Consider the following 26,979-nt stretch of genomic DNA (forward strand, 5'->3'; position numbering starts at 1 on the left):
TTATTTTTCAAAACCAGAAACTGCTTTTTCCTGCAATCTAGACCATAATCATTATGCTTAATTCTATGTAAAAAAAATATATATGTTTCTTTTTTAAAGAAACAAAATATGGTTCTCTGCCAAAATCTGGGTAAAATATTGAGAAGGAATGTGAGTCTTATTCAGTACATTTAGTTATTGCTTGCTTTTCTAAAGTCTACCAGCCTTGCCAGCAGGCATGCCAGCTAAGATAGTTAGACAACTTAGCTACTTTAACGTGATTGATAGCCTGAAATGGCTTCTTGGTAGTTATGAGGCTGGGAGATAGGTTCCCTATCTGGGCTAGCTAAAGTCAACTTCATAAAATTGCTAGGTTGTTAGTAGTTTTACAGAGAAACAACAACAACAAGTATTTATTTTAATTGTTTATTTACAAGACAAATCTGAGGACGCACTTGCCCCTGTGCCCCCTATGGGCACGATGCCTCTGCTGCCCGCCCACAAAGCTTTTTTTAGAAAAGAAGGTGCTACCTGAAACCATAATAATAATAATAATAATAATAATATGCCATTTAGCAGACGCTTTTATCCAAAGCGACTTACAGTCATGCGTGCATAATTTTTTTTTTTGTATATGAAACCATAAAGGGTTCTTCAATTGTCCCCATGGGAGAACCCTTTGAAAATAACTATTTATGGTTCCAAGTGGAACACTTTCACTAATACAAAGTTCTACGTGGAACATTTTTCACCAATTAAAAAGTTCTGAGTAGAAACTTTTTCACCATCACATTGTTCATCCTGGAACCAAAAAGGGTTCTCCTATGGGGACAAACAAAGAGTGCAGCCCTGTCCAGTCAGCCACTGAGACAGCTCCAGGGTTGTTCAAACAGCTTCTTGAGTCACCTCTTAGCCACACTTTAGTTTATTCACTTCACACTGTTCAAATCCACTATCGCAAAGTAGCCTACAAGTGTCTGGCTGAGTCATATTTGTAACAATATCTAGTTAATGTTTAAATTATCATCTGTGGAGAGACACAATTGCTTCCTTCTGAAGGAACGATGGGGAAGTGGATAGTAGCCTATAACACAGGGGCAGATGAGGACTGTACAATAGCATGTCTTTTAAAATCAGAATGGGGTCGTAGGCTTAGTTTGCATAAATTCAAACACTGGGAATGACGGCTGTAATCAGTCACAACAAGGGATGGCGCAGCGGGTAACTCATGTGAAATCTCTCTGTCGAGGACAGGACACACATTTTGACTGTCTGACAACATAGGGCCTATTAGAATGTTCCAGCTCAGTATGTCAAATAGCTTTTAGCAAGTGTCTTGACTGTCACTAGTAAAAGGAAGCACACTGTGATGTACTTTTTTTAGGTTCACATCAGGTCTCCATCCAGAGAAAGTTTGTATTGTTTACACAGGGGTTGCCTCGAAGCTCGTAACACCTTACAGAATAAAATATTATTTCAGAATTAAGTTACATCTAAGTTGTAAGAAGCCACATAATGTGACTCGGTAATGTGACTCTGTAATGTGCTACTACTAATAATTATAATACATTCCGCACTTATATTTAATACTTGTATTTAAAACATGGATGCTGCACTTACATTTACTTAGCAGATGCTCTTATCCAGAGCGACTTACAGTTAGTGAGTGCATACATGTTTCATACTTCAGAGCAAAATATCTAAAGCTGCTTTAAGTCTCACTTACTGTATAACACATGATGCCTGTAATGACAGAAGAAGCAGGACAAATGATTTGTAAATATTTTGACGGCATATGTGTCGGTACCTGTTGAGTTATTTACACGAGAACACAGTGCAGATCTGTGTTATGAATGAAATCAGCAGGGACCTGACAGTTTTTAAAACATATTTTACCCAATTTTTCTCCACTGTTTCGTGATATCCAATTGCCAATCTAGTTACGATCTTGTCTCATCGCTGCAACTCCCCAACGAGCTCGGGAGAGACGAAGGTTGAGACATGCGCCAAGCCGCGCTACTTTTTAACACTGCTTGCTTAACCCAGAAGCCAGCCGCACCAATGTGTCGGAGGAAACACAGTCCGCCTGATGACCAAAGTCAGCTTGCAGGCGCCCGGCCCGTCGCTAGAGCGCGATGAGCCATGGAATGCCCCCCGGCCAAACCCTCCCCTAACCCGGACGATACTAGGCCAATTGTGCGACATCCTATGGAGCTCCCGGTCACGGCCGGCTGTGACACAGCCTGGGATGAGATGAATGGAGCAAAGTACAGAGATCCTTGATGAAAACCTGCTCCAGAGCGCTCAGGACCTTAAGACTGGGGTGAAGGTTCATCTTCCAAAAGGACAACGACCCTAAGCACACAGCCAAGACAACGTAGGAGTGGCTTCAGGACAAGTCTCTGAATGTCCTTGAGTGGCCCAGCCAGAGCCCAGACTTGAACCCGATCTAACATCTCTGGAGAGATCTGAAAATAGCTGTGTAGCGACGCTCCCCATCCAACCTGACAGAGCTTGAGAGGATCTGCAGAATGGAAACTCCCCAAATACAGGTGTAGATTGATGAGGGGAAAAAAACAATTTAATCAATTTTAGAATAATTAGGGGTGTAACGATCCATCTACTACATCGATGTATCGATTTATATTCCTATGATCCAACTACATCGATTTGTGCTCGGCGAGTTGGCCTTTTGGACAACATATATCGATCTAACATCGTTTTAAAATGTAATAAATCGATTGTATCGATACTAGGAAATAACCCATTGGATTTAAGCACGTCAGACTTTATATGCAGGGGTGCACATAACTGGTACGCAGATACGCAAGCGCGACAAAAATCAGGAATGCGTAATGCCACTTGTGTTACTACGCGCCTTTGCGTACTTGACCGATCTTCTCATCTAACCTTACACATGACATGTTGCTTGTCAACTACTGTCAGGGATGTCCAAAAAGCAACAGACATTAAGCAGCTTCTTTGGCGTTTCGCCACCTACAAAGAAACGCCAACTGGAGCCAGAGCCGAAGAAAATACTTTTTTCGGAAAAGTGGCTCCAAGATGTGCAGTGGCTTGAAGCTAACGATGAGCGCACTGAAATGTGGTGCAAGATTTGCCGCTCAAATCCACATCTAGCAGACAAAACAGGTGCATTTTATAAAGGCTCAAAGAATTTCAACCATCCTTTATTTGACAAACATGAAAAGAGCAAGGAGCACACGAATGTGGCGCAAGCCATTGCTAAAAGCTAGCCGATAATAAATGTCCAGTCGCCCACTTGCCAGATGGCGAGACAAGCTGAATGAAGAACAGCGGCAAGCTCTGTTTAATATTTTTCTCTTTCCATAAAGCTAAACACGCACGTCCCATGTCTTCCTATTCTGAGGATGTTCCTTTACTGAAGCGGCTAGGAGTAAATGTCGGAGGTGCATATCATTCACGTGAAGGGGGCACACGGATCATGCAGAGCATCGCTCACACCATCAGCGGGGAGTTACGAGCCAAGTTGAAGTCTGCTGAATTTTGGGGGCTGCTTTTTGATGGATCTGAGGACATCACAAAAACTGAGCAGGAAATAGTTTACATTGTGTCTGTGTCCAGCAACGGAGAGTTTACTTCGGACTTTATTGGACTGATTGAATTGGGTGCTGACCGAACCGCACAGGCCATAACAGACGGACTTGTGAGACTTTTCCAGGACACAGGCTTGGATGACTGGACAACAAAGTTGGTCGCTGTGTGCACAGACGGGGCTGCTGTCAACGTAGGTATCTACAACGGCGTTGTGCCAAAACTCCGGCAACATGCTGCGGTTGGAGACTCCCTTGTGCACATTCTGTGCACCGCACACACACTGGAGAATTGCGCGAAATCAGCTGATCGCAACGTTCCTTACTGTGAGACATTTCATCGCTCTGTGGTCAAGCTGCTGCAGTTTTATTTACAAAAAGGTGGAGCAAAAAAAACTGCTGCACTGAATAAAGTTATGTGAAGAAAATGGGATCTCCTTTGTGGAACTGGGTAAGTTTCATAATACCAGATGGTCTGCATGGAGGCATGAAACACTGTTAAATATCAAGACTATTGCCAGCCATTAAAATGCAACTGGTTACGAGTGATAAGTGACTTGCAGCATATCTGCACAGAGCGTTTTCAGTGCTTTCTGTCAAACATGCTTGACATTTGCAACATTTTGAAGACCACATCCATTAGGTTTCAGAAGGAAAAGCTGACCATTGGAGAATGTAAGGATGAACTCATGGTGGCCATTGGACAGTTCACACTTCTGCTTGATGGTGAAAGCCACAGGGCACACACTGTTTCCAATGCTGATGCTGACAGAGACAAGACACACTTACTCAGGGGGTTAATTGAAGAGTTTGAAATCAGATATGACTCCCTCAAGTCATGTGATCATTTCTTAGTATTTGATCCTTCAACATGGCCTCAGGAAATGCAAGACCTCCACAGTTTTGGAAACACAACAGTTTGCAGCATTCTCAAGAAATATGAGGCCACCTTGCAACTTGACAAAGATACCACTGTGACAGAATGGATGCGCTTAAAGCAGGCAGGAAAACGCCTGGGAGCCTCTTCTGTGTATGACTTGGTCCAAATAGTAAGTACAAGTAACCCAGATGCTTATTCCAACATCAACAAGGTGGTTAAGCTGTCTCTTACACTGCCTTTAAGCAGTGCAGCTTGTGAGAGGGGATTCTCACATCTCAACATAATAAAAACCAAGTACAGATCTTGTCTGTCACATGCCTGTCTCTCAGCCCTGATGCACATTCACCTGTCAAAGCAGACCACAGAGACATTTGACCCAAAGCTTGCTGTTGACCTGTGGATGGAGACAGCTAATCGGAGGCTCAACCAAGGACAGGGAGGTGTATCTGCAGCATCTTCATCTACCATGCAGGAAGCTGAAGCAGAGGACAGTGGGGGGCGACACTGAAGAGGACAGTGAGGAAGACTGTACTTATTAAGACCACGCTACATATGGGGTGAGTACCAGACACCATCTGCTGGTACTCACCTGAGTAACTCACTGAAAAAGGTATGTGCACCCCTGTTTATATGGATGTTTTTTCTTAGCACTTTTAATGATAAAGGCTTTAAACATTACTCGATTCAGTCTGCCTATCCGTGACGTCATCGCGCCAGCAGCAGCGCAAAGGCGCCAAGACAACAAAACATAGCATGGCGGACGACAGAGGAGAAGCCGACGAGCGAGAAATTATCAAGCCACCATTGCGGTCCTTACAAGAAACAGGAATCTAGGAAACTTCACCTGCACTGTCCAGTATCCAGGTATTTATTTCAGTCACACTGGTTGAATTTTTGGCTAAAAGGTTACTGAATCGATTTCAAGTCACTGAATCGTTTCGGATCGTATCGTTCTAAATGAACCAATATCGTCCTTGAATCGTATCGACAACCACGAATCGTGATACAAATCGAATCGTTGTTAAAACGAATCGTTACACCCCTAAGAATAATGCTGTAACCTAACAAAATGTTGAAAAGGTCAAGGGGTCTGAATACTTTCCGAATGCACTGTAGATAGATAAGTATTCAACCCCCTGAGTCAATACATGTTAGAATCACCTTTGGCAGCGATTACAGCTGTGAGTCTTTCTGGTTGTCTCTAAGGAGGTTTGCAAACCTGGATTGTGCAATATTTGCCCATTATTCTTTTAAAAATTATTCAAGCTCTATCAAGTTGGTTGTTGATCACTGCTAGACAGCCATTTTCAAGTCTTTCCATAGATTTCCAAGCCGATTTTAAGTCAAAACTGTAACTAGGCCTCTCAGGAACATTCAATGTCGTCTTGGTAAGTAACTCCAGTGTATATTTGGCCTTGCGTTTTAGGTTATTGTCTTGCTGAAAGGTGGATTTGTCTCCCAGTGTCCTCTAGGATTTTGTGTGTGCTTAGCTCTATTTATTTTATTTTTATCCAAAAAAACTCCCTAGTCCTTGCCAATGACAAGCATACCCATAACATGATGCAGCCACTACCACCACCATGCTTGTGGTACTCAGTGATGTGTTGTGTTGTATTTGCCCCAAACATAATGCTTTGTATTCAGGACAAAAAGTTAATTTCTTTGCCACATTTCTTTCAGTATTACTTTAGTGACTCGTTGCAAACAAGATGCATGTTTTTGAATATTTTTATTCTGTACAGGCTTCCTTCTTTTCACTCTGTCATTTAGGTTAGTATTATGGAGTAACTACAATGTTGTTGATCCATCCTCAGTTTTCTCCTATCACAGCCATTTCATTCTGTAACTGGTTTAAAATCACCATTGGCCTCATGGTGAAATCCCTGAGCGGTTTCCTTCCTCTCCGGCAACTGAGTTAGGAAGGACACCTGTATCTTTGTAGTGACTGGGTGTATTGATACACCACCCAAAATGTAATAATACCATGCTCAAAGGGATATTCAGTGTCTGCTTCTTTGTTGTTTCTTACCCATCTACCAATAGGAGGCATTCTTTGCGAGGCATTCGAAAACCTCTCTGTCTTTGTCGTTTAATCTGTGCTTAAAATTCACTGCTCGACTGAAGGACCTTACAGATAATTGTATGTGTGGGGTACAGAGATGGGGTAGTCATTCAAAAATTACGTTAAACACCGTTATTACACACAGAGTTAGTCTATGCAACTTATTGTCTAAGCATGTTTTTACTCCTGAAGTTATTTAGGCTTGCCATAACAAAGAGGTTGAATACTTATTGACTCAAGACACTTCTGCTTGTCATTTATATATTAATTTGTAAAAAAAAAAAAATCTAAAACCATAATTCCACTTTGACATTATGGGGTGTTGTGTGTAGATCAGTGATACAATCTACATTTTAATCAATTTTAAATTCCGGCTGTAACACAACAGAATGTAGAAAAAGTCAAGGGGTGTGAACTTTTTCTGAAGGCACTGTAGGTTGTAATCTATAGCCTATTATACTGCAGGATGACGTCACTACAAAGCTTCTTAAAGTACTCTGAATGCTTTGGGCTGCTCAGCGTTAGAGTGCCCATAGAAGCCATTACCCAAAGTTGTCTGAAACAACATGCTGAGGTGATATTTCCATGGTAGATATGACAAACACAAGACAGGCTCACAGTTCACACAATGCAGTGGAAATATGCAAAAAGGGTTCATGTATCTTGAAGACACTGCCTGAAAGGTAATCCTACAAGCTAATCCTACATCTTTACCATCAGTCTGTACAATGATGTTTGCGTGCAGAGGGTTGTCTCTGGTTTATGTCTCTATGTCCCCCTCCTTCACATAATCAATGGGAGTTACCTAGCAGCCAGGTGAGGTATTTTCTATCTATTGTGGGTTCATTGCTTTGGCTAGAGTCTGGAGTGCTCCCCGGGTCATTTGCATTGCACATTAATCACTCACAACTCAGGAATTGAGGTCTTTATAAAAACAAAAAAAACTATTTTCAACTTTAGGGTCATTTTATTAATTCACATAGATAATGAATATCATTCAATGTGATTTTAACTTTTGGAATTAACGTATACAAGATTATTTTGATATACAGTGCATTCGGAAAGTATTCAGACCCCCTTGACTTTTTCCACATTTTGATTTAAAAAAGAATAATCTCATCAATCTACACACAATACCCCATAATGACAAAGCAACATCCAGTTTTTAGAAATGTTTGCAAATTTATTTTAAGAAATAAACTCACATATGACATTTACATAAGTATTCAGACCCTTTACTCAGTACTTTGTTGAAGCACCTTTGGCGGCGATTACAGCCTCGAGTCTTTTTGGGTATGACGCTACAAGCTTGGAACACCTTGTAGGTGCCTTTTGGCAAACTCCAAGTGGGCTGTCATGTGCCTTTCACTGAGAAGTTGCTTCCGTCTGGCCACTCCACCATAAAAGCCTGATTGGTGGAGTGCTGCAGAGATGGTTGTTCTTCTGGAAGGTTCTCCCATCTTGGTGGTTCCAAACGTATTTCATTTAAGAGGGATGGAGGCCACTGTGTTATTGGGAACCTTCAATGCTGCAGATTTTTAAAAATAAAAATATGTTTTCACTTTGTCATTATTGTGTGAAGATTGTTGAGGATTTTTTTCATCCATTTTAGAGTAAGGCTGTAACATGTATGTATACAGTACCAGTCAAAAGTTTGGACACACCTACTAATTCAAGGGTTTTTCTTAATTTTTACTCATTTCTACATTGTAGAATAATGGTGAAGATGTCAAAACTATGAAATAACACATATGGAATCATGTAGTTACCAAAAAAGTGTTAAACAAATCAAAATATATGTTATATTTGAGATTCTTCAAATAGCCACCATTTGCCTTGACAGCTTTGCATTCTTGGCATTCTCTCAACCAGCTTCATGAGGAATGCTTTTCCAACAGTCTTGAAGGAGTTCCCACATATGCTGAGAACTTGTTGGCTATTTTTCCTTCACTCTGCGGTCCAACTCATCCCAAACCATCTCAATTGGGTTGAGGTCGGGTGATTGTGGAGGCCATGTCATCTGATGCAGCACTCCATCACTCTCCTTCTTGGTCAAATAGCGCTTACACAGCCTAGAGGTGTGTTTTGGGTCATTGTCTTGATGAAAAACAAATGAGAGTCCCACTAAGCGCAAACCAGATGGGATGGCGTATCGCTGCAGAATGCTGTGGTAGCCATGTTGGTTAAGTGTGCCTTGAATTCTAAATAAATCACAGACAGTGTCACCAGCAAAGCACCCCCACACCATCACACCACCTCCTCCATGCTTCACCTGATAATTAATTGCACCCTGATTAGAGGGGAAGTGTGGGGAAGAAGCTGTGGATTTAAGGGGTATGTATACAAACACTGCAGTGCAAGTGTTGATCTCCTGTGTTTTGTGTTTCTCTCCAGGTTGGTGGATGACAGATGTGTGGTAGAGCCAGCTGCAGGGGATCTGGACAATCCCCCCAAGAAGTTCAGAGGTCAGATGAGTATTGACATTATTTAGGCCTGCAACGTAGTGCGTGGGTGTGTGTGTCTCTCTTTGTGGGAGTGTTATTTAAATGTGTGCATGCGTACTTCCCTGTGTATTTGTGAGAGTGATTGCCAATATGTTATTGTGTGTTTGCTTGTGACTAAGTGTGTCCATGACTATGACATATGGGGAATGTACAGGTCTCTGCCTACTCGGCCTGATATGGGCACCAGAGAGAACAGACTCCAAATCAGACAGCAGACACATTTTTTAAAACCCGCACTCAGTTTTCTCCGATTCCATCACTGGGGTGACATCACATTCAGAGCATTTCTTTCTGATCAAAGGTTCATCGATGTCCTACCCTTGGATCTCAGTTTAAACAGTTTGTATTTTATACCATTCCGCTCCAGCCATTACCAAATGCATGTCCCCCATTAAGGTGCCACAGCCTCCAGTGCCTGCCACACCTCGACTGTATCAAATAAGACATTTCAATATTACTGAGGGGCGACCTGCATTTTAAGGATGTTTGCTGTTATGGTGCCGCTATGACCTTCCTGCCAGCCCTGTGTGGCAGATAACAACTACTGTACTCACAGAGCAGAGCACACAGACAGCCAGCTGATAAAGTCCTTTATCTCCAATATTAGTATTAGGCTGCTTTAAAAACAGGATATCCCTCTGAGGATAGGGAGAGTCAATATTGGCCCAGATCCACTGTCCACTATGGTAAGCAAACTATTCATTTTATGTGGAAGCGATATATACTTGCTCAGACAGTGACACAGCACATCTTTGCTATAAAGAACATAGATGCTCGGGAGAATGGCAGCCATCTTGGCATAGTAATGTTAAAATAGTGCATCACTAGCCCCCTGCCCCCCATATTATACTTCACAGGTTTTTAATATTTGAAACCAACACATCTATAACATTGAATACTCACCAGTCCCCTTATTAGCAATCTTAACCCTTTAATCACACTATTATGTCTCAGACTGCCTCTTCAAAGTGTGTCCCATGAACCGCTACTCTGCACAGAAACAGTTCTGGAAAGCCAAGCAGGCCAAGCATGAAAAGGACAAGATCGCTGATGTGGTACTACTTCAGAAACTACAGGTAAAAGATACTTACAAGGTTCATACCACCAGGTTAGAGACTGTACAACAAGGATCATACCACCAGGTTAGAGACAGCACAACAAGGTTCATACCACCAGGTTAGAGACGGTACAACAAGGATCATACCACCAGGTTAGAGACAGCACAACAAGGTTCATACCACCAGGTTAGAGACAGCACAACAAGGTTCATACCACCAGGTTAGAGACAGCACAACAAGGTTCATACCACCAGGTTAGAGACAGCACAACAAGGTTCATACCACCAGGTTAGAGATGGTACAACAAGGTTCATACCACCAGGTTAGAGACAGCACAACAGGGTTCATACCACCAGGTTAGAGACAGCACAACAAGGTTCATACCACCAGGTTAGAGACAGCACAACAAGGTTCATACCACCAGGTTAGAGACAGCACAACAGGGTTCATACCACCAGGTTAGAGACAGCACAACAGTGTTCATACCACCAGGTTAGAGACCGTACAACAAGGTTCTTACCACCAGGTTAGAGACAGTACACTGGATTTTCACTGACACTGATGCAACTTTTCCTTGTTCTCCACAGCATGCCTCTAATCTGGAGCAGAAACAGAACGAGACAGAAAACAAGAAGGTCCACGGTGGTGTAGTAAAATACGGCACTGTCATTCAGGTAAGGTCTGAGTTCCCAGCAGCACTGTTGAGCACAGGAGGTTGGTGGCACCTTAATTGGGGGGGACGGGCTCGTGGTAATGGCTGGAGCGGAATTGGTGGAACAGTATCAAATATATCAAACACATGGTTTCTATGTGTTAGATGCCATTCCATTTGCTCCGTTCCAGCCATTATTATGAGCCGTCCTCCCCTCAGCAGCCTCCACTGCTGTTGAGATAAGCCGACACTCAGGTGTTCAACAGCCTATGCCTCTTCCTGCTCTGGTGAATGGAATTACTGTAAATGTAATGTAATGGGATCAGGCCGATATCAATGAATGGCTGGTCTTGTACCGGAGGGGAAGCTTGAGCACACCTGCACATTCTCAGTGTGATGGGTCTGCAGATCACCAATCAGTATGTGTCTGGTAAAGGGTTTGAGCACACCTGCACAGTATCAATCAGGGAGGGGTCCCAGAATACCTGTGTTTGAATCACTTTCAGCAAGTATGCACCCAGCTAGCACATAGCGTTCTGAGAACCATATGTTTCTTAGGGCTTGGTGAGAGCGTGGTTGTCCTATAGTTATTTTGCATACAACCTTCCCACAGCATTCTGGGAAAGATGCAGGATAGTTGCTTGGCTTTGGAACATTCTCAGCACATTAAACAACAAACATTATTTTCTAAGTATTTACTTTAACAGAACGTTTCCTAAAAGTTCAAACATGGTTACATTTAATTTCAGTTTTAGTAATGTTCTAGGAACGTTCTCCAACTGGTTTGACATTGGGAATGTTCTCAAATAGTTCAGAGAACGTTAAGAAACAACATTCTTCTGTGGGAATTTCAGTACTTCAGCATAACGTTTCCTACAGGTTCTATTTAAAGTAATGTGTCCAAATTGTTCAGAGAACATTAACAAAACTTTTGTACGTTTCCGAGAACGTTTAAAGAACGTTATTTAAAAACATATATTCAGTATCAACAAAATTCTCTCTATCCTCTATCATGTTGTGTGTTGGCCACACAAACTAATAGGCTACACCAGATCTTAATGAGTGCTTGTTTCCTTTGAAATGGGGTCTGTTTGAATAGATTAAAATGAACAGCTTTGTATGCGTAAAAAAACATGGCATGCTAGCTCCATCCTGGTGGCGCAGTGGACTAATTCCACGGATAGAGAACAGAAGATTATAGGTTTGAATCTCACTGATGCTGTGTCACAATAAAAAAAGAAATGTGTTTGAATGATTAATGCTGAAGCAAATTAATTTCCATGTGACCTATCTGTGCTTGGAGTTCAAAAAAGTCTTATTGAAACATTCAGTGAAAGTTTTAAGGAAGTTATTAAAATAACTCTAAATAACCTATAATTTCTGTTCTCAGAGCGTTAATAAAACCTCCCAGGAAAACGTTCAAGGAACCAGCGTAAAACGTTCTCAGAACCTCCCTCACTTCTGTTCTCAGAGCGTTAATAAAACCTCCCAGGAAAACGTTAGGAACCAGGAAGTCTCAGAACCTCCCTCACTTCTGTTCTCAGAGCGTTAATAAAACCTCCCAGGAAAACTTTCAAGGAACCAGCGTAAAACGTTCTCAGAACCTCCCTCACTTCTGTTCTCAGAATGTTTTAAAAAACGTTCAGTTTTATCAGTCAGGAAACGTATGTCTTCATTCCCACAACCAATGTGAAACCAAAAAACAAGGACCCAAATGTGCTAGCTGTGGGTAGCATCACTCACTAATGGGAGTTATTGACCTCCAAGTTACAGGGATTGGTGTGATGATAGTCAGGTGTTTCGCAACCCAAGCTTCCTCATTTACATTTTACATTTTAGTCATTTAGCAGACGCTCTTATCCAGAGCGACTTACAGTTAGTAATCATCATGACTCCTAATAGCTGATCCATAACGGCTTGTTTCTGCATGTCACCCTGTATGGAAACTTAGACAGCCTATGTGCCAGGTTGTCATCGCCATAGACAGGTGAAGTCCGCCTAGATTTTCCTCTTAAGTGTGTTCATATTCTAAAGAAATTCTAAGTGATGACAGAGAACAGACCGCATCGGTTTCTCAGTGATCCCTACCGCTGGGCATTCCACATGAAATGCGCCTTTTTACTACCATGTCATAAACAACATAACGTAATAGTGCGTTGAATCATATGTAGCAAAGACTAATTTACTGCATGTGTGTAGTACTAGTTGTAATTTATTTGCACCAAAGAAAACAAGTGATAAACAACAATACAGATTAAAAAAAAAAAAAAAAAAAACTGTGTGCAGGTTGGAAGCCCAAGGATCAAATCAAATCAAATTTTATTGGTCACATGCGCCGAATACAACAAGTGCAGACATTACAGTGAAATGCTTACTTACAGCCCTTAACCAACAGTGCGTTTATTTTAAACAAAAAAAGTAAGAATAAAACAACAACAAAAAAAAAGTGTTGAGAAAAAACAAAGAGCAGAAGTAAAATAAAGTGACAGTAGGGAGGCTATATATACAGGGGGGTAACGGTGCAGAGTCAATGTGCGGGGGCACCGGCTAGTTGAGGTAGTTGAGGTAATATGTACATGTGGGTAGAGTTAAAGTGACTATGCATAAATACTTAACAGAGTAGCAGCAGCGTAAAAAGGATGGGGTGGGGGGGGCAGTGCAAATAGTCCGGGTAGCCATGATTAGCTGTTCAGGAGTCTTATGGCTTGTGGGTAGAAGCTGTTGAGAAGTCTTTTGGACCTAGACTTGGCACTCCGGTACCGCTTGCCGTGCGGTAGCAGAGAGAACAGTCTATGACTAGGGTGGCTGGAGTCTTTGACAATTTTGAGGGCCTTCCTCTGACACCGCCTGGTATAGAGGTCTTGGATGGCAGGGAGCTTTGCCCCAGTGATGTACTGGGCCGACGCCACTACCCTCTGTAGTGCCTTGCGGTCAGAGGCCAAGCAGTTGCCATACCAGGCGGTGATGCAACCAGTCAGGATGCTCTCGATGGTGCAGCTGTAGAATTTTTTGAGGATCTGAGGACCCATGCCAAATCCAGATCTCAACCCCATAGAAAATCTTTGGAGGGAGTTGAAAGTCCGTGTTGCCCAGCGACAGCCCCAAAACATCACTGCTCTAGAGGAGATCTGCATGGAGGAATGGGCCAAAATACCAGCAACAGTGTGTGAAAACCTTGTGAAGACTTACAGAAAACGTTTGACCTGTGTCATTGCCAACAAAGGGTAAATAACAAAGTATTGAGATACTTTTGTTATTGACCAAATACTTATTTTCCACCATAATTTGCAAATAAATTCATAAAAAATCCTACAATGTGATTTTCTGGAGAAAAAAAATTCTCATTTTGTCTGTCATAGTTGACGTGTACCTATGATGAAAATTACAGGCCTCTCTCATCTTTTTAAGTGGGAGAACTTGCACAATTGGTGGCTGACTAAATACTTTTTTCCCCCACTGTATATAGGGTCATTGTCCTGCTGGAAGGTGACCTTTCGTCCCAGTCTCAAATCTCTGGAAGACTGAAACAGATTTCCCTCAAGAATGTCCCTGTATTTAGCACGATCCATCATTCCTTCAATTCTGACCAGTTTCCCAGTCCCTGCTGATGGAAAAACATCCCTACAGCATGATGCTGCCACCACCATGCTTCACTGTGGGGATGGTGTTCTCGGGATGATGAGAGGTGTTGGGTTTGCGCCAGACATTTTCCTTGATGGCCAAAAAGCTCAATTTTAGTCTCATCTGACCAGAGTACCTTCTTCCATATGTTTGGGGAGTCTCCCACATGCCTTTTGGCGAATACCAAACGTGTTTGCTTATTTTTTTCTTTAAGCAATGGCTTTTTTTTGGCCACTCTTCCTTAAAGCCCAGCACTGTGGAGTGTACGGCTTAAAGTGTTCCTATGGGCAGATACTCCAATCTCCGCTGTGGAGCTTTGCAGCTCCTTCAGGGTTATCTTTGGTCTCTTTGTTGCCTCTCTGATTAATGCCTGGTCTGTGAGTTTTGGTGGACGGCCCTCTCTTGGCAGGTTTGTTGTGGTGCCATATTCTTTCCATTTTTAAATTATGGATTTAATAGTGCTCCATGGGATGTTCAAAGTTTCTGATATTTTTTTATAACCCAACCCTGATCTGTACATCTCCACAACTTTGTCCATGACCTGTTTGGAGAGCTCCTTGGTCTTCATGGTGCCGCTTGCTTGGTGGTGCCCCTTGCTTAGTGGTGTTGCAGACACTGGGGCCTTTCAGAACAGGTGTATATATACACTGAGATCATGTGACACTTAGATTGCACATAAGTGGACTTTATTTAACTAATTATGTGACTTCTGAAGGTAATTGGTTGCACCAGATCTTATTTAGGGGCTTCATAGCAAAGGGGGTGAATACATATGCACGCACTACTTTTCCATTATTTATTTTTTAGAATGTTTTGAAACAAGTACTTTTTTTCATTTAACTTCACCAATTTGGACTATTTTGTGTATGTCCATTACATGAAATCCAAATAAAAATCCATTTAAATTACAGGTTGTAATGCAACAAAATAGGACAAACACCAAGAGGGATGAATACTTTTGCAAGTACAAAAATAAAGAAGGTTTGTTAAAACAGATAACAAAACCTACTAATTATAAATGAATTGATCAGTAAAAAATATATATTTGTTTTGTTTAAATGTGTGAGAATTAGGCTATGTGGAGGAGATTACGGAGTAGTTTGGTTAATCAGGCTGACCCCTAGTCTTCGCTTGAAGTTAGAGGGATGATGATGTTTTGGCAATGTGAATATAAGAATTACAGCGTATGTATCTGATAGAGAATTGTCTGTGATGTGGGGAGGGTGAAGGTTATCGCAGTGTCTTGTGTTTATATAAGATGGATTTCAGAATTAACCTGGAAGAATCCATTTAAGGGTTTAGGTAAACTGTCTGGGAGGTATGAGTATTTGTAGATAAAAGTGCATAATTGGGGTACATTAATGTTGTAAATAGACAAGATATTGAGTTTCTTAAACAAAACGTTCTTAAATTCAACAGGTCTATCAAACCAAGAACATTTGTCTGAACTTGAACATATTTTAGAGTTTTGTTCATTTCATAGATGGGCTACAGTTGATGGTCATTATCAGACATCTCCAACCCCTGTTTTCATCACTGAAGGCCCAATGAAGAGAGTCAATAATTCCCAGGAAAATGTACAGTACAGTGTCAATATCTTATGAGAAATGTATTTATTGACTGAGGTCTAGGCACCAGGATTTCCACTGAACCTGTACCTGGTCAATATTGACTCTTAGGCCTTATTGCAACAGAGAGGGCTGTGCTCCTGTCTTTTCCTACTAGCACTGACTTAGCTGATTAGCTACTTTATTGAGAAAAAATGTACTTACAATGACTGTGATATGTGGTTGTCCCACCTAGCCATCTGAAGATGAGTGCACTAACTGTAAGTTGCTCTGGATAAGATCTAAATGTAATGCACTTACAGAACCGTGGGACGTACAGGTGAAGGGTCAATGTTAAGAGCCTTCGCTGATCCGGGCAGACATTATAGGTATGATTCCTTGTGATTCAACTGTGTAGTGTAGAGGTCCTTCTGATTCAGACAGGCTGAGGAGGGAGGGGAGGGTTGTAGACAAAGGAGGAGTCTGTTTCTCTCTCTCTCTCTGGAGATCAATAGCTGTAATATGTTAACGGCTGTGCAGCAAGTTTGCACAGCACACCTTGGGGGTTATCACAAGGGCAAGCATACAATGCAGCACAACTAACCTGCTGAGTCACTTTATCTTCCAGGGAGTAAGGTCTAATGTAGCTTTGAGGATTTACTGAAGTTCTTCTAAGGGTTGGACACACCTTCACCCTTCCTCAGGTTTCCCCCAGTCCTTTAATCTCCTTAGGGTTGCAAAATTCCGTGAATTTTTCAATAAATTCCCTGGTTTCCCGAAATCCCGGTTGGAGGATTCCCGGAATCGGGAGGGAATAAGTAGGAAATCCGTCTACCTCCAACCAGGATTTCTGGAAAACCAGGGAATTTATTGAAAGTTCCCGGAAGTTTGCAACCATAATTCTCCTTAGTCTCTTCTAACCATAATAAGCTTCAGTGAGGACAGGTGTGCTACTTTCCCTTCATTTGCTCTTATTGAAATGTCTGAGACCGTATAGTCTCTGAATGACAACATCTGGGGGATCCTCTCTGTTGATACATGGTTTTAGTACTATTCATCTTGGTCTTCCAACCATGCTTACTTAAGTGGTTCCCTTCCTGGCTGGCTGGTTCCCATTTATTGAATGGGATAGTGGTCTATTCGATCTATGTCAACCTACCACCATAACAGCACATTATCACAGACACGATATGAAAGTGCGTGAGTGGAGGTTTAACAGTGGCCCGTGTGCCTGTCTTTCTGTGTGTAATGTACCCTGGCTGACAGCTCCTGCATATGAAGAGTAACAAGTTCCTGACTGTGAATAAGCGTCTGCCTGCCCTGCTGGAGAAGAATGCCATGCGGGTCACCCTGGACGGAACGGGGAATGAGGGCTCCTGGATGTTCATCCAACCCTTCTGGAAGCTAAGGGCCAACGGAGACAATGTAACTCACCTAACTCGTATTACAGTACAGACTCAAATTACATTAATACACACTAACCTAAATGTTAGCTTCACCAAGAAAAGTACCATAACCACCATCCATAAGGTTTTTAGTATAATGGGTACAGAGTACAGACATTGGTCAGAATAAACAGTAATTCAAGGTACATAACCTCAACCAGTCTGGTCCTCTGTGTTGTTCTGCAGGTAGTGGTGGGAGACAAGGTGATCCTGAACCCAGTGAATGCAGGCCAGCCCCTACACGCCAGCAACTATGAGCTCTCCGACCACACTGGATGTAAAGAGGTAATGGAGAGTTCTGTCACCATAACCACACTGTCTGATTCATCCATGGCAAACTCTCTGGAAGAGTGAGGCTTCTGACCGTCACTTCCGATCTCACACACACACGCAAAACGGTTGTTACTGACAGCAATGAAAATAGCTGTAATGTTTAATCTCTCGTGGACAGATCTACGCGTATTGAGATTTTAGCTCTGGGTTAACCAAGATTAATCTACTGTAGATGCAGCAGGTGTGCCATGCTGAAGCTGTGTGTGTGTGTGTGTGTCCCTCTGCAGGTGAACTCTGTGAACTGCAACACTAGCTGGAAGATCAACCTGTTCATGATGTTCAGTGATCATAAGGATGAAGTCTTGAAAGGAGTAAGTCTCCTGTAACGTCCGTGTGTGTGTATATACCATCTATCAACTTCTATCACTGTGATTGATTCTTGATCATTTTCACACCCTAACACTGTCACGAATAATAGCATTAGAACCTTAAGCTTTAGATGAATGCATCTCTTTCCTGGTGTGTCTGGTCAAGGGGGATGTAGTGCGGTTGTTCCATGCGGAGCAGGAGAAGTTCCTGACCTGTGATGAGTACAAGGTCAAGCTGCATGTGTTCCTCCGCACCACCCTGCGCCAGTCTGCTACCTCCGCCACCAGCTCCAATGCCCTGTGGGAAGTGGAGGTTGGTACACACACACACACACCACATTATTGGCTTTGTTACAGTACAGTTTCAATATGCTCTGTTGTACAGTAGCTAAATGGTTTCAGGAATGAATGAGGTTTGTTTTGATGATGTGATTTGTTCCAAGGTGGTGCATCATGATCCGTGTCGAGGAGGGGCTGGACACTGGAACACTCTGTATCGTTTTAAACACCTTGCCACAGGGAACTACCTGGCAGCTGAGGTAAAACACGACTGCACTACTGGTTATTGGACCATGGCTTTACTGCACTACTGGCTATTGGACCATGGCTTTACTGCACTACTGGTTATTGGACCATGGCTTTACTGCACTACTGGCTATTGGACCATGGCTTTACTGCACTACTGGTTATTGGACCATGGCTTTACTGCACTACTGGCTATTGGACCATGGCTTTACTGCACTACTGGCTATTGGACCATGGCTTTACTGCACTACTGGTTATTGGACCATGGCTTTACTGCACTACTGGCTATTGGACCATGGCTTTACTGCACTACTGGCTATTGGACCATGGCTTTACTGCACTACTGGCTATTGGACCATGGCTTTACTGCACTACTGGCTATTGGACCATGGCTTTACTGCACTACTGGTTATTGGACCATGGCTTTTGGTCACCATGTTGTGGTCATTATACAGGCTGTATTGATGTTGAGTCGTTTTAGTTCATAGAGCACCCGTGTTGTCGTTGCTTTAGGAAAATCCGGGTTACAAAGGTGACAGCGTTGAAATCCAGACTTCGGTGATTGAAGAAACGGTAAGCATACTATATTATGACTGTCTAGTGCTACTCATGCCAGCGTGATGCTGTCATTCATCCAGTTGATATGACAGTCAGTGTGCTAAACCCTGACCCTTGACCCTTGACCCCTGCCTTCTGTAGCTGGACAATAGACGAAAACTGAAGATGTTGGGTGAGAGGATCAAGTACAAGCTGGCGGCTGTGTCTCATGGGAATGACATTGCCTCCTTGTTTGAGCTAGACCCCACCACACTGCAGAAAACAGACTCCTTTGTGCCAAGGTACTATACTGCATCAACTCCAATCCTCTTCAAGCCATCTGCACAGACTGTACAATAAAGTAAAGACTTACAGTATGTTTCACTGGCTCTCTATTGTAAACGTTCTTCCTCTCAGGAATTCGTATGTGCGCCTCAGACACCTATGCACCAACACATGGATCCAGAGCACCAACGTGCCCATAGATCTAGATGAGGAGAGACCTATTAGGCTCATGGTAAGTACAGCCTGTTGCACAGTCGCTTGACTAACTTTGACACCGACTTCCTGTCAGACACAGACAGTCTTTCTGTTCCGTCCCGCTCTCAGCTGGGCACCTGTCCTACCAAGGAGGATAAGGAGGCCTTTGCCATCGTGTCCGTGCCAGTGATGGAGATCTGGGACCTGGACTTTGCCAACGATGCCAGTTTTATGTTGAGCACCGTAGTGGACAGGTTTAACGAGGGATTTATCAGCCCCAATGACAGAAGGTAAAGTGTCTGCAGAAAAGGCTTAAAATACAGTACCAGTCAAATGTTTGGACACACCTACTCATTCAAGGGTTTTTCTTTATTTTTACTATTTTCTACATTGTGGAATAATAGTGAAGACATAAAAACTATGAAATAGCACATAAGGAATCATGTAGTAACCCAAAAAGTGTTAAACAAATCAAAATATATTTTATATTTGAGATTCTTCAAATAGCTACTCTTTGACTTGATGACAGCTTTGCACACTCTTGGCATTCTCTCAATCAGCTTCACCTGGAATGCTTTTCCAACAGTCTTGAAGGAGTTTCCACATATGCTGAGCATTTGTTGGCTGCTTTTCCTTCACTGTGTGGGTCATTGTCCTGTTGAAAAACAAATGATAGTCCCACTAAGCCCAAACCAGATGGGATGGCGTATTGCTGCAGAATGCTGTGGTAGCCATGCTGGTTAAGTGTGCCTTGAATTCTAAATAAATCACGGACAGTGTCACCAGCAAAGCACCCCCACACCATAACACCTCCTCCTCCTCCATGCTTTACGGTGGGAACTACACATGCAGAGATCATCCGTTCACCCACACCGGTTGGAACAACACGTGTGGGTTGGAACAAAAGGACACATTTCCATTGCTCGTGTTTCTTGGCCCAAGCAGGTCTCTTCTTCTTATTGGTGTCTAATAGTGGTTTCTTTGCAGCAATTTGACCATGAAGGCCTGATTAACACAGTCCCCTCTGAACAGTTGATGTTGAGATGTGTCTGTGACTTGAACTCTGTGAAGCATTTATTTGGGCTGCAATTTCTGAGGCTGGTAACTCTAATGAACTTATCCTCTGCAGCAGAGGTAACTCTGGGTCTTCCATTCCTGTGGCGGTCCTCATGAGAGCCAGTTTCATCATAGCGCTTTATGGTTTTTGCGACTGCACTTGAAGAAACTTAAGAAGCTTATTTGAGCTGTTCTTGCCATAATATGGACTTGGTAATTTACCAAATAGGGCTATCTTCTGTGTACCCCCCTACCTTGTCACAACACAAGTGATTGGCTCAAACGCATTAAGAAGGAAATAAAATTCCACAAATTAACTTTTAAGAAGGCACACCTGTTAATTGAAATGCATTCCAGGTGACTACCTCATGAAGCTGGTTGAGAGAATGCCAAGAGTGTGCAAAGCTGTCATCAAGGCAAAGGGTGGCTATTTGAAGAATCTCAAATATAAAATATATTTTGGTTTAAAAATAAAGAAAAAAAACCTTGAATAAGTAGGTGTTTCCAAACTTTTGACTGGTAGTGTACATCAATGAAATCAAACAACTTTTGCGAAAGAAAGCTTCTGGTCTGTTTGCTCTCCGTTCTACTTGATTGATGTCAGCATTTTCAGAGCTGGCACCGTAACACAGTCATGAGGGTTAGTTCCCTAGCCCAGACCAACCGGGCCGGACCAGTAAGAGCTGTGTTTGTGTCCCGTCTTTGACACTGCAGGTTTGCCATTAAGCTGCTGGAGGACCTGGTGTTCTTTGTGGTGGACATGCCGAACAGCGGTCAGGTTGTGCTGGATGTGGTGATGACCAAGGTCAACCGAGAGAGACAGAAACTCATGAGGGAACAAAACATCCTCAAACAGGTCAGAAGAACCACTTTAAACAAGCCTAGTGTAATGGCACCTCCCTAAACATCAGATTGATGATGACATATAGGTCTATCATTTCTTGTCGTAATTATATCCATATTGTCACATGTTACCTTGAATATTCCTCTATTCTTTTGTCCCGCTGAAGATCTTTGGGATCCTGAAGGCCCCGTTCAAGGATAAAGGGGCAGAAGGCCCATTGCTGCGATTGGAGGAGCTGTCAGACCAAAAGAATTCCCCCTACCAGTACATGTTTCGTCTCTGTTACCGGCTGCTGCGACATTCACAGGAGGACTACCGCAAGAACCAGGTACTGTACACCACATTGACTCACATTCTGTAACAGGGTAGATTACCGTAATTTTCTGACTATAAGCCGCGCCTTTTTTCCCCATTTTTCGACCCTGCGGCTTATATAACGGTGCGGCTAATCTATGGATTTTTACAGCTAACGGCCACTAGAAGACCTCCTAAATCTATGGATTTTACAGGTTACAGTCCACCAACTTTAACTCTATGGGCTCTATGACCGGTCCGCGCCCCCCACCTTTAAGCGGCGGGCTCCAGCAGGAAAAGCTGGAGGCCGGAAAAGAGTGAGACAGGTAAGCGGCAAAAGTAAAAGTGGAACCGAGAGTGGTACGAGAGACAGAACGAGAGCAAGACAGACAGACATTACGAGAGCGAGACAGTTTGTCTCTTTCCCGACAATCCCCTCTGTGCACGAACCCTTAAATATGGTAATTAAACATTAAAACACCTGCGGCTTATAGTCCAGTGCGGCTTAAATATGTACACATCATTCAATATCATTCAATTTAGCTGCTGTGGCTTATACTCCGGTGCACCTTATAGTGCGGAAAATACGGTACTTTTCCTGGCCCAATATAAAATGATTGATACCTGGGCCTCCTTTGCTGCTAAAGCTAAATGTAGAGCAACAGGCCACTTGGAGATACACAAAAGTGACTTACACCACTAAAAATCCCCACTCTTGCTTTCCCCCCCTCAGGAGCACATAGCCAAGCAGTTTGGATTGATGCAGTCTCAGATTGGCTATGACATCCTGGCTGAGGACACCATCACTGCTCTGCTGCACAACAACCGCAAGCTGCTGGAGAAGCACATCACCAAGACGGAGGTGGAGACCTTCGTTAGCCTGGTCCGCAAGAACAGGGAACCCAGGTGAGAAGAGCGATTCCCACCCCCCCCCTCAACTTGTGCATTCAAATAATATCCATGTTTATTCAAAACTGTTGTGGTGTAACTTAAACATCGGCCTGTTTCCCCTCAGGTTTCTGGACTACCTGTCAGATCTGTGTGTGTCCAATAACGTAGCCATTTCTGTAACTCAGGAGCTGATCTGTAAGTGTGTGCTGGATCCCAAGAACCAAGACATTCTCATCAAGACTGAGTGAGTGGTGCTCTTCTTTACACACAAACAAACAGTTGACATGCGACGGCCTCTCTCTCTCTCGTGTGTGTGTGTGTGTGTGTGTGTGTTTTCTTCTGGGTTGAGTGTTCATGATTTAATGTCTATGCCTGTGTTTGCCCATGCAGACGGCGTGTGCCCAAAGAGATGCCCCATCCCACTGAATACATGGGCATGGAGGAGTATGCTGACGATGATGAGGTGTGGCTGGTCTGGACTGACAAGACCAATGAGAAGCAAGAGAAGGGCATCAGACAGCTAGCCCAGGAGGCCAGACAGGGGAACGCTCATGACGAGAACGTGCTCACATACTATAGGTAGATTTATTTATAGTATTTCACCTTTATTTATCCTGAAGGAGACTAACAGTACCCTTATGCAGGGGCGAACTTTGGTATAAGAAGTGGGGGGGACATAACTTGGCGGGGGGTCTGGGTGTCCTCCCATTGTTTTGGGGGGACATCTAAAGCTTATTTTTCCTGCATTTCTATACAATCTAATATGACCCATGGCCCTTTTTAACTGTCTCTATTTAGAACAACAAAATGTAAGCAAAAATGGCCACAGTCATCAAGCTAGGTAAGAGATCGTTATTAAATATGTTTAAGTGATTGCTAACACTGAACTAGATCTATGATAGTTCAATAATCAATGTTGTGTTGCACCTTTAACCAATAGCCTAACAAATGAACAACTCTTACAAATAAAGGACAAAGACAACTTTTGGTTCTCTTTATTAAGACATCCTCTATATCAAGTTTCAGCCAGACCACCCAGCCAGCCCGAGCCACCTGCACGCCCGACCCCCACCAGTCTAGTTAATTACTCAACTCTCTCCCCGACCCCCACCAGTCTAGTTAATTACTCAACTCTCTCCCCGACCCCCACCAGTCTAGTCAATTACTCAACTCTCTCCCCGACCCCCACCAGTCTAGTTAATTACTCAACTCTCTCCCCGACCCCCACCAGTCTAGTCAATTACTCAACTCTCTCCCCGACCCCCACCAGTCTAGTCAATTACTCAACTCTCTCCCCGACCCCCACCAGTCTACATTTTAGTCATCTAGCAGACGCACTTATCCAGAGCGACTTACAGTTTAGTGAGTGCATAAATGTTTCATACTGGCCCCCCGTGGGAATCGAACCCACAACCCTGGCGTTGCAAGCGCCATGCTCTACCAATTGAGCTACAGGAGGCCTAAGCTAGCTACAGTGTAGTCAACAACTCAACTCTCTCCCCAACACAACTTCCTTCCTGTCTTTTTTTTGTATGTCTCAAGGGAAAGTTTAGGAAAACAAAAGTTTAATACAAACACACATACACCTACACATTAACACACAGAAAAAGTACATCCTCCATATAATTAATATCATAGGCCTAATAGTACTGTAGAGGTCTTTTTACTTGCACACAATACAGCTGGGTCGCACCATCCTGCCCATAGGGGTCCACGGCCCTGCAGTGCCCCAACCCAACACACCCCACTCAGCTTTATGATCTTAGTGAAACATTCATTATTGTTTTCAGGTGTGTTAGGCCAAGGCCAGAGTGACAACCAACAGTATGGCAGACCCCCAGGGCCGGGACTGAGCAGCCCAGCAGCTAGGGATTGCCTAAATAGGGATCTCCCCTGACGTGGGCATGTTTTCAATGCAGACTCCTTTAGTCGTACTGTATTCCATATAAGGCATCTATAAATTATGATAGTTGCACAGTATACCCTTCATCTTGTAATAAATCAAATCTAGTGATACATAACTTGACATTTTCTTCCATCCGTTGTGGGAGGATAACCAACCTTCCAATTAATGGCAATGCATTTCTTAGCCGCTATAAATTCTAGGTTACACAGTTTCTTCTGATAACAGGCTCCAAGTATCAACATTTGCAAGCAAACAAAAACAGGGTGAAGGGAGAATCTGTAGACATGCTGAGATAAAATAACACACTCTTTGCCAGAATTCAGCCAGCCTTCACAAGATCATAACATATGCAAATATGTTCCCTTTTGTGTTTTACACCTCTAGCAGAATAATTACATTTCTGAGTGCATGATATTCAGTTTCACTGGCATATAGTACGTTCTATGGATGGTCTTAAACTGCAGTAATTTGTGTCTGTTATTATATGAACATGACTGGGAATTCTAACATATCTGTATCCATTCATCATCATCAATAGCGTCTCCCAGGTCTTCCTCACATTTTTTGTTTTACATGTTTTGTGTCATTGGGAAAAGCCTCTATCAACCCTTGAACCATTTGGAAATCAACTTTAGAGGTTTGTCAGACTGCCTTAAAAATAGTTTCAATCTTGTTTACTGCACAAAGAGAATAAAGTGTTGTATCTGCAAAAGTTCAACTCTGCAACGTCACAGACTGGTCTTCCCTGGCTGCCTGATGAGAACCCTGTCACCATCTGATTCTGCTCAGATGAGGCATGACAAATAATTACCTTGGTGTACATTTATACAATATATTATCCAAGAATAGAAATGGTTAAATAATTGAAATGACCATTATTCCCAGATCCCAGACTGTACCCATCAACTTGAGATGGAACTTTTGTATCCAGTCACTGATTGTTATAATATACTGCAAAATTCACCTGAGCTCCGTAGACTGGTCTTCCCTGGCTGTCTGACCCTGCAGGTAGACCTGTCACCATCTGATCCTGCTAAGACATATGATGAGCATAGTGTTGTGTACTGACTGTGCACCATGACAGTGAAGCATGTAGAGCTGTTTATTCCGTGTCAGTGTGAAAAATGAGGGAATTAGCTAGGGAAACTGACAGATCAATGACGTTACATTGCTATACTGACTAATAATAACTCACATTGCGCTGAAAAAACAAATATAATGTCGGTTTTCAATCGTTTTTCCTCTGGTTTCATCATTTGATTCAGGTTTAGTGTGATTGAGACAACAATAATAGCTCAAGTTAGTGAGCTAGCTAGTGTTAGCCAACTTTGGCTAGCTCTAGCTAATGGTACGTCATCACATTTACTTCTACTGAAATGGGACAAAACTAAGGCTACAAAACATTTCCATACACACAAGAAAAGTTGTTAGATACTGCTACCTGACATAGTTAGAGGCTAGCTAGAGCTGAACTGGCTGTGGTAGCTACTAGCTAGCTAACTAGCTGCTAGTAGTTCATTCACTTCAGTCGAGAGTGGATGAAACAATGTATGCACTCACTAACTGTAAGTCGCTCTGGATAAGAGCGTCTGCTAAATGACTAAAATGTAAAAAAATGAAACATTAGCGAACATTTAACATGTCAGTCACACTACTAGCTCAGCATTGGGAATAAATACTTTTTTCTGTCAAAACAGCAGTTGCCAGCTAGATCAGTTAACTAAAGAGTAGCCAGTTTCTGCTCTGCTTGCTTTTGAACAACTCATTGAAAAAGCGCAACACAGACAGCAGCTGCCTCTGTTCATCTTTCCCATGCTGGTCCTATCAGAAGCTTTGCCTTCACACAACCTAACCGACCGCTCTGAGGCATCAGCATGGTCCTAAAGCACACCGTGCCGTGTGTTTTGTATCACAGTGCAATGATAAAACTGGACAAAAATGCAATTTCATGTCCCCCCGTCCAGTGAAAGTTGCACCCCTGCCGTTATGATTTCCTAGATATGGGAATGTACTGTTACTAAAGGTAATGTAAACAGGGAATCTTTTGAAAAGGAAATTGTACTAATCTGAAGTATTTCAACCCTGTGACCTACTTTGAAGTCTTGTGTATGCTTCATTCTCAAACCTTCCCCTTTGTCCCTGCAGGTACCAGCTGAAGCTGTATGCACGGATATGTCTGGACCGCCAGTACCTGGCCATAGATGAGATCTCTAAGCAGCTGGATGTGGAGCTCATCTTCCTGTGTATGATGGACGAGACGCTGCCCTTTGACCTCAGAGCCTCCTTCTGCCGACTCATGCTGCACACACACGTCGACCGAGACCCTCAGGAGCTGGTGACCCCCGTCAAGTTTGCACGTCTCTGGACAGAGATCCCAACCTCCATCTCAATTAAAGAGTTAGACTTCGAATTTTTTTCCCAGATCAATGTTTTGTGCATAGTGTCATTGCATTGTTAACATTGAGGTACAGTGCAACTAAGGGCA

The 26,979-nt window shown here is 42.8% G+C and overlaps 1 protein-coding gene across 5 annotated transcripts in view; it reads left to right on the plus strand.

Annotated features, from left to right (window-relative positions):
* The window catches only part of LOC121546039 (inositol 1,4,5-trisphosphate receptor type 3), a 48,267-nt gene that overhangs the window by 2,036 nt on the left and 19,252 nt on the right, over positions 1-26,979 (plus strand). For all 5 annotated transcript variants that reach the window (XM_045209486.1, XM_041857027.2, XM_041857028.2 and 2 more), the window contains exons 2-19: positions 8,888-8,958; positions 9,952-10,073; positions 10,643-10,729; positions 17,142-17,300; positions 17,507-17,605; positions 17,881-17,964; positions 18,128-18,274; positions 18,405-18,500; positions 19,000-19,059; positions 19,186-19,325; positions 19,441-19,540; positions 19,633-19,793; positions 21,274-21,415; positions 21,570-21,731; positions 22,431-22,603; positions 22,713-22,832; positions 22,979-23,167; positions 26,640-26,891. In XM_045209486.1, coding sequence (XP_045065421.1) covers positions 8,888-8,958; positions 9,952-10,073; positions 10,643-10,729; positions 17,142-17,300; positions 17,507-17,605; positions 17,881-17,964; positions 18,128-18,274; positions 18,405-18,500; positions 19,000-19,059; positions 19,186-19,325; positions 19,441-19,540; positions 19,633-19,793; positions 21,274-21,415; positions 21,570-21,731; positions 22,431-22,603; positions 22,713-22,832; positions 22,979-23,167; positions 26,640-26,891 — 2,364 coding nt within the window. The remainder of the gene's footprint in view (positions 1-8,887; positions 8,959-9,951; positions 10,074-10,642; positions 10,730-17,141; positions 17,301-17,506; positions 17,606-17,880; positions 17,965-18,127; positions 18,275-18,404; positions 18,501-18,999; positions 19,060-19,185; positions 19,326-19,440; positions 19,541-19,632; positions 19,794-21,273; positions 21,416-21,569; positions 21,732-22,430; positions 22,604-22,712; positions 22,833-22,978; positions 23,168-26,639; positions 26,892-26,979) is intronic.

This window comes from Coregonus clupeaformis, chromosome 30 (genome assembly GCF_020615455.1).
Source record: "Coregonus clupeaformis isolate EN_2021a chromosome 30, ASM2061545v1, whole genome shotgun sequence".
NCBI classification, from domain to species: Eukaryota; Metazoa; Chordata; class Actinopteri; order Salmoniformes; family Salmonidae; genus Coregonus; species Coregonus clupeaformis.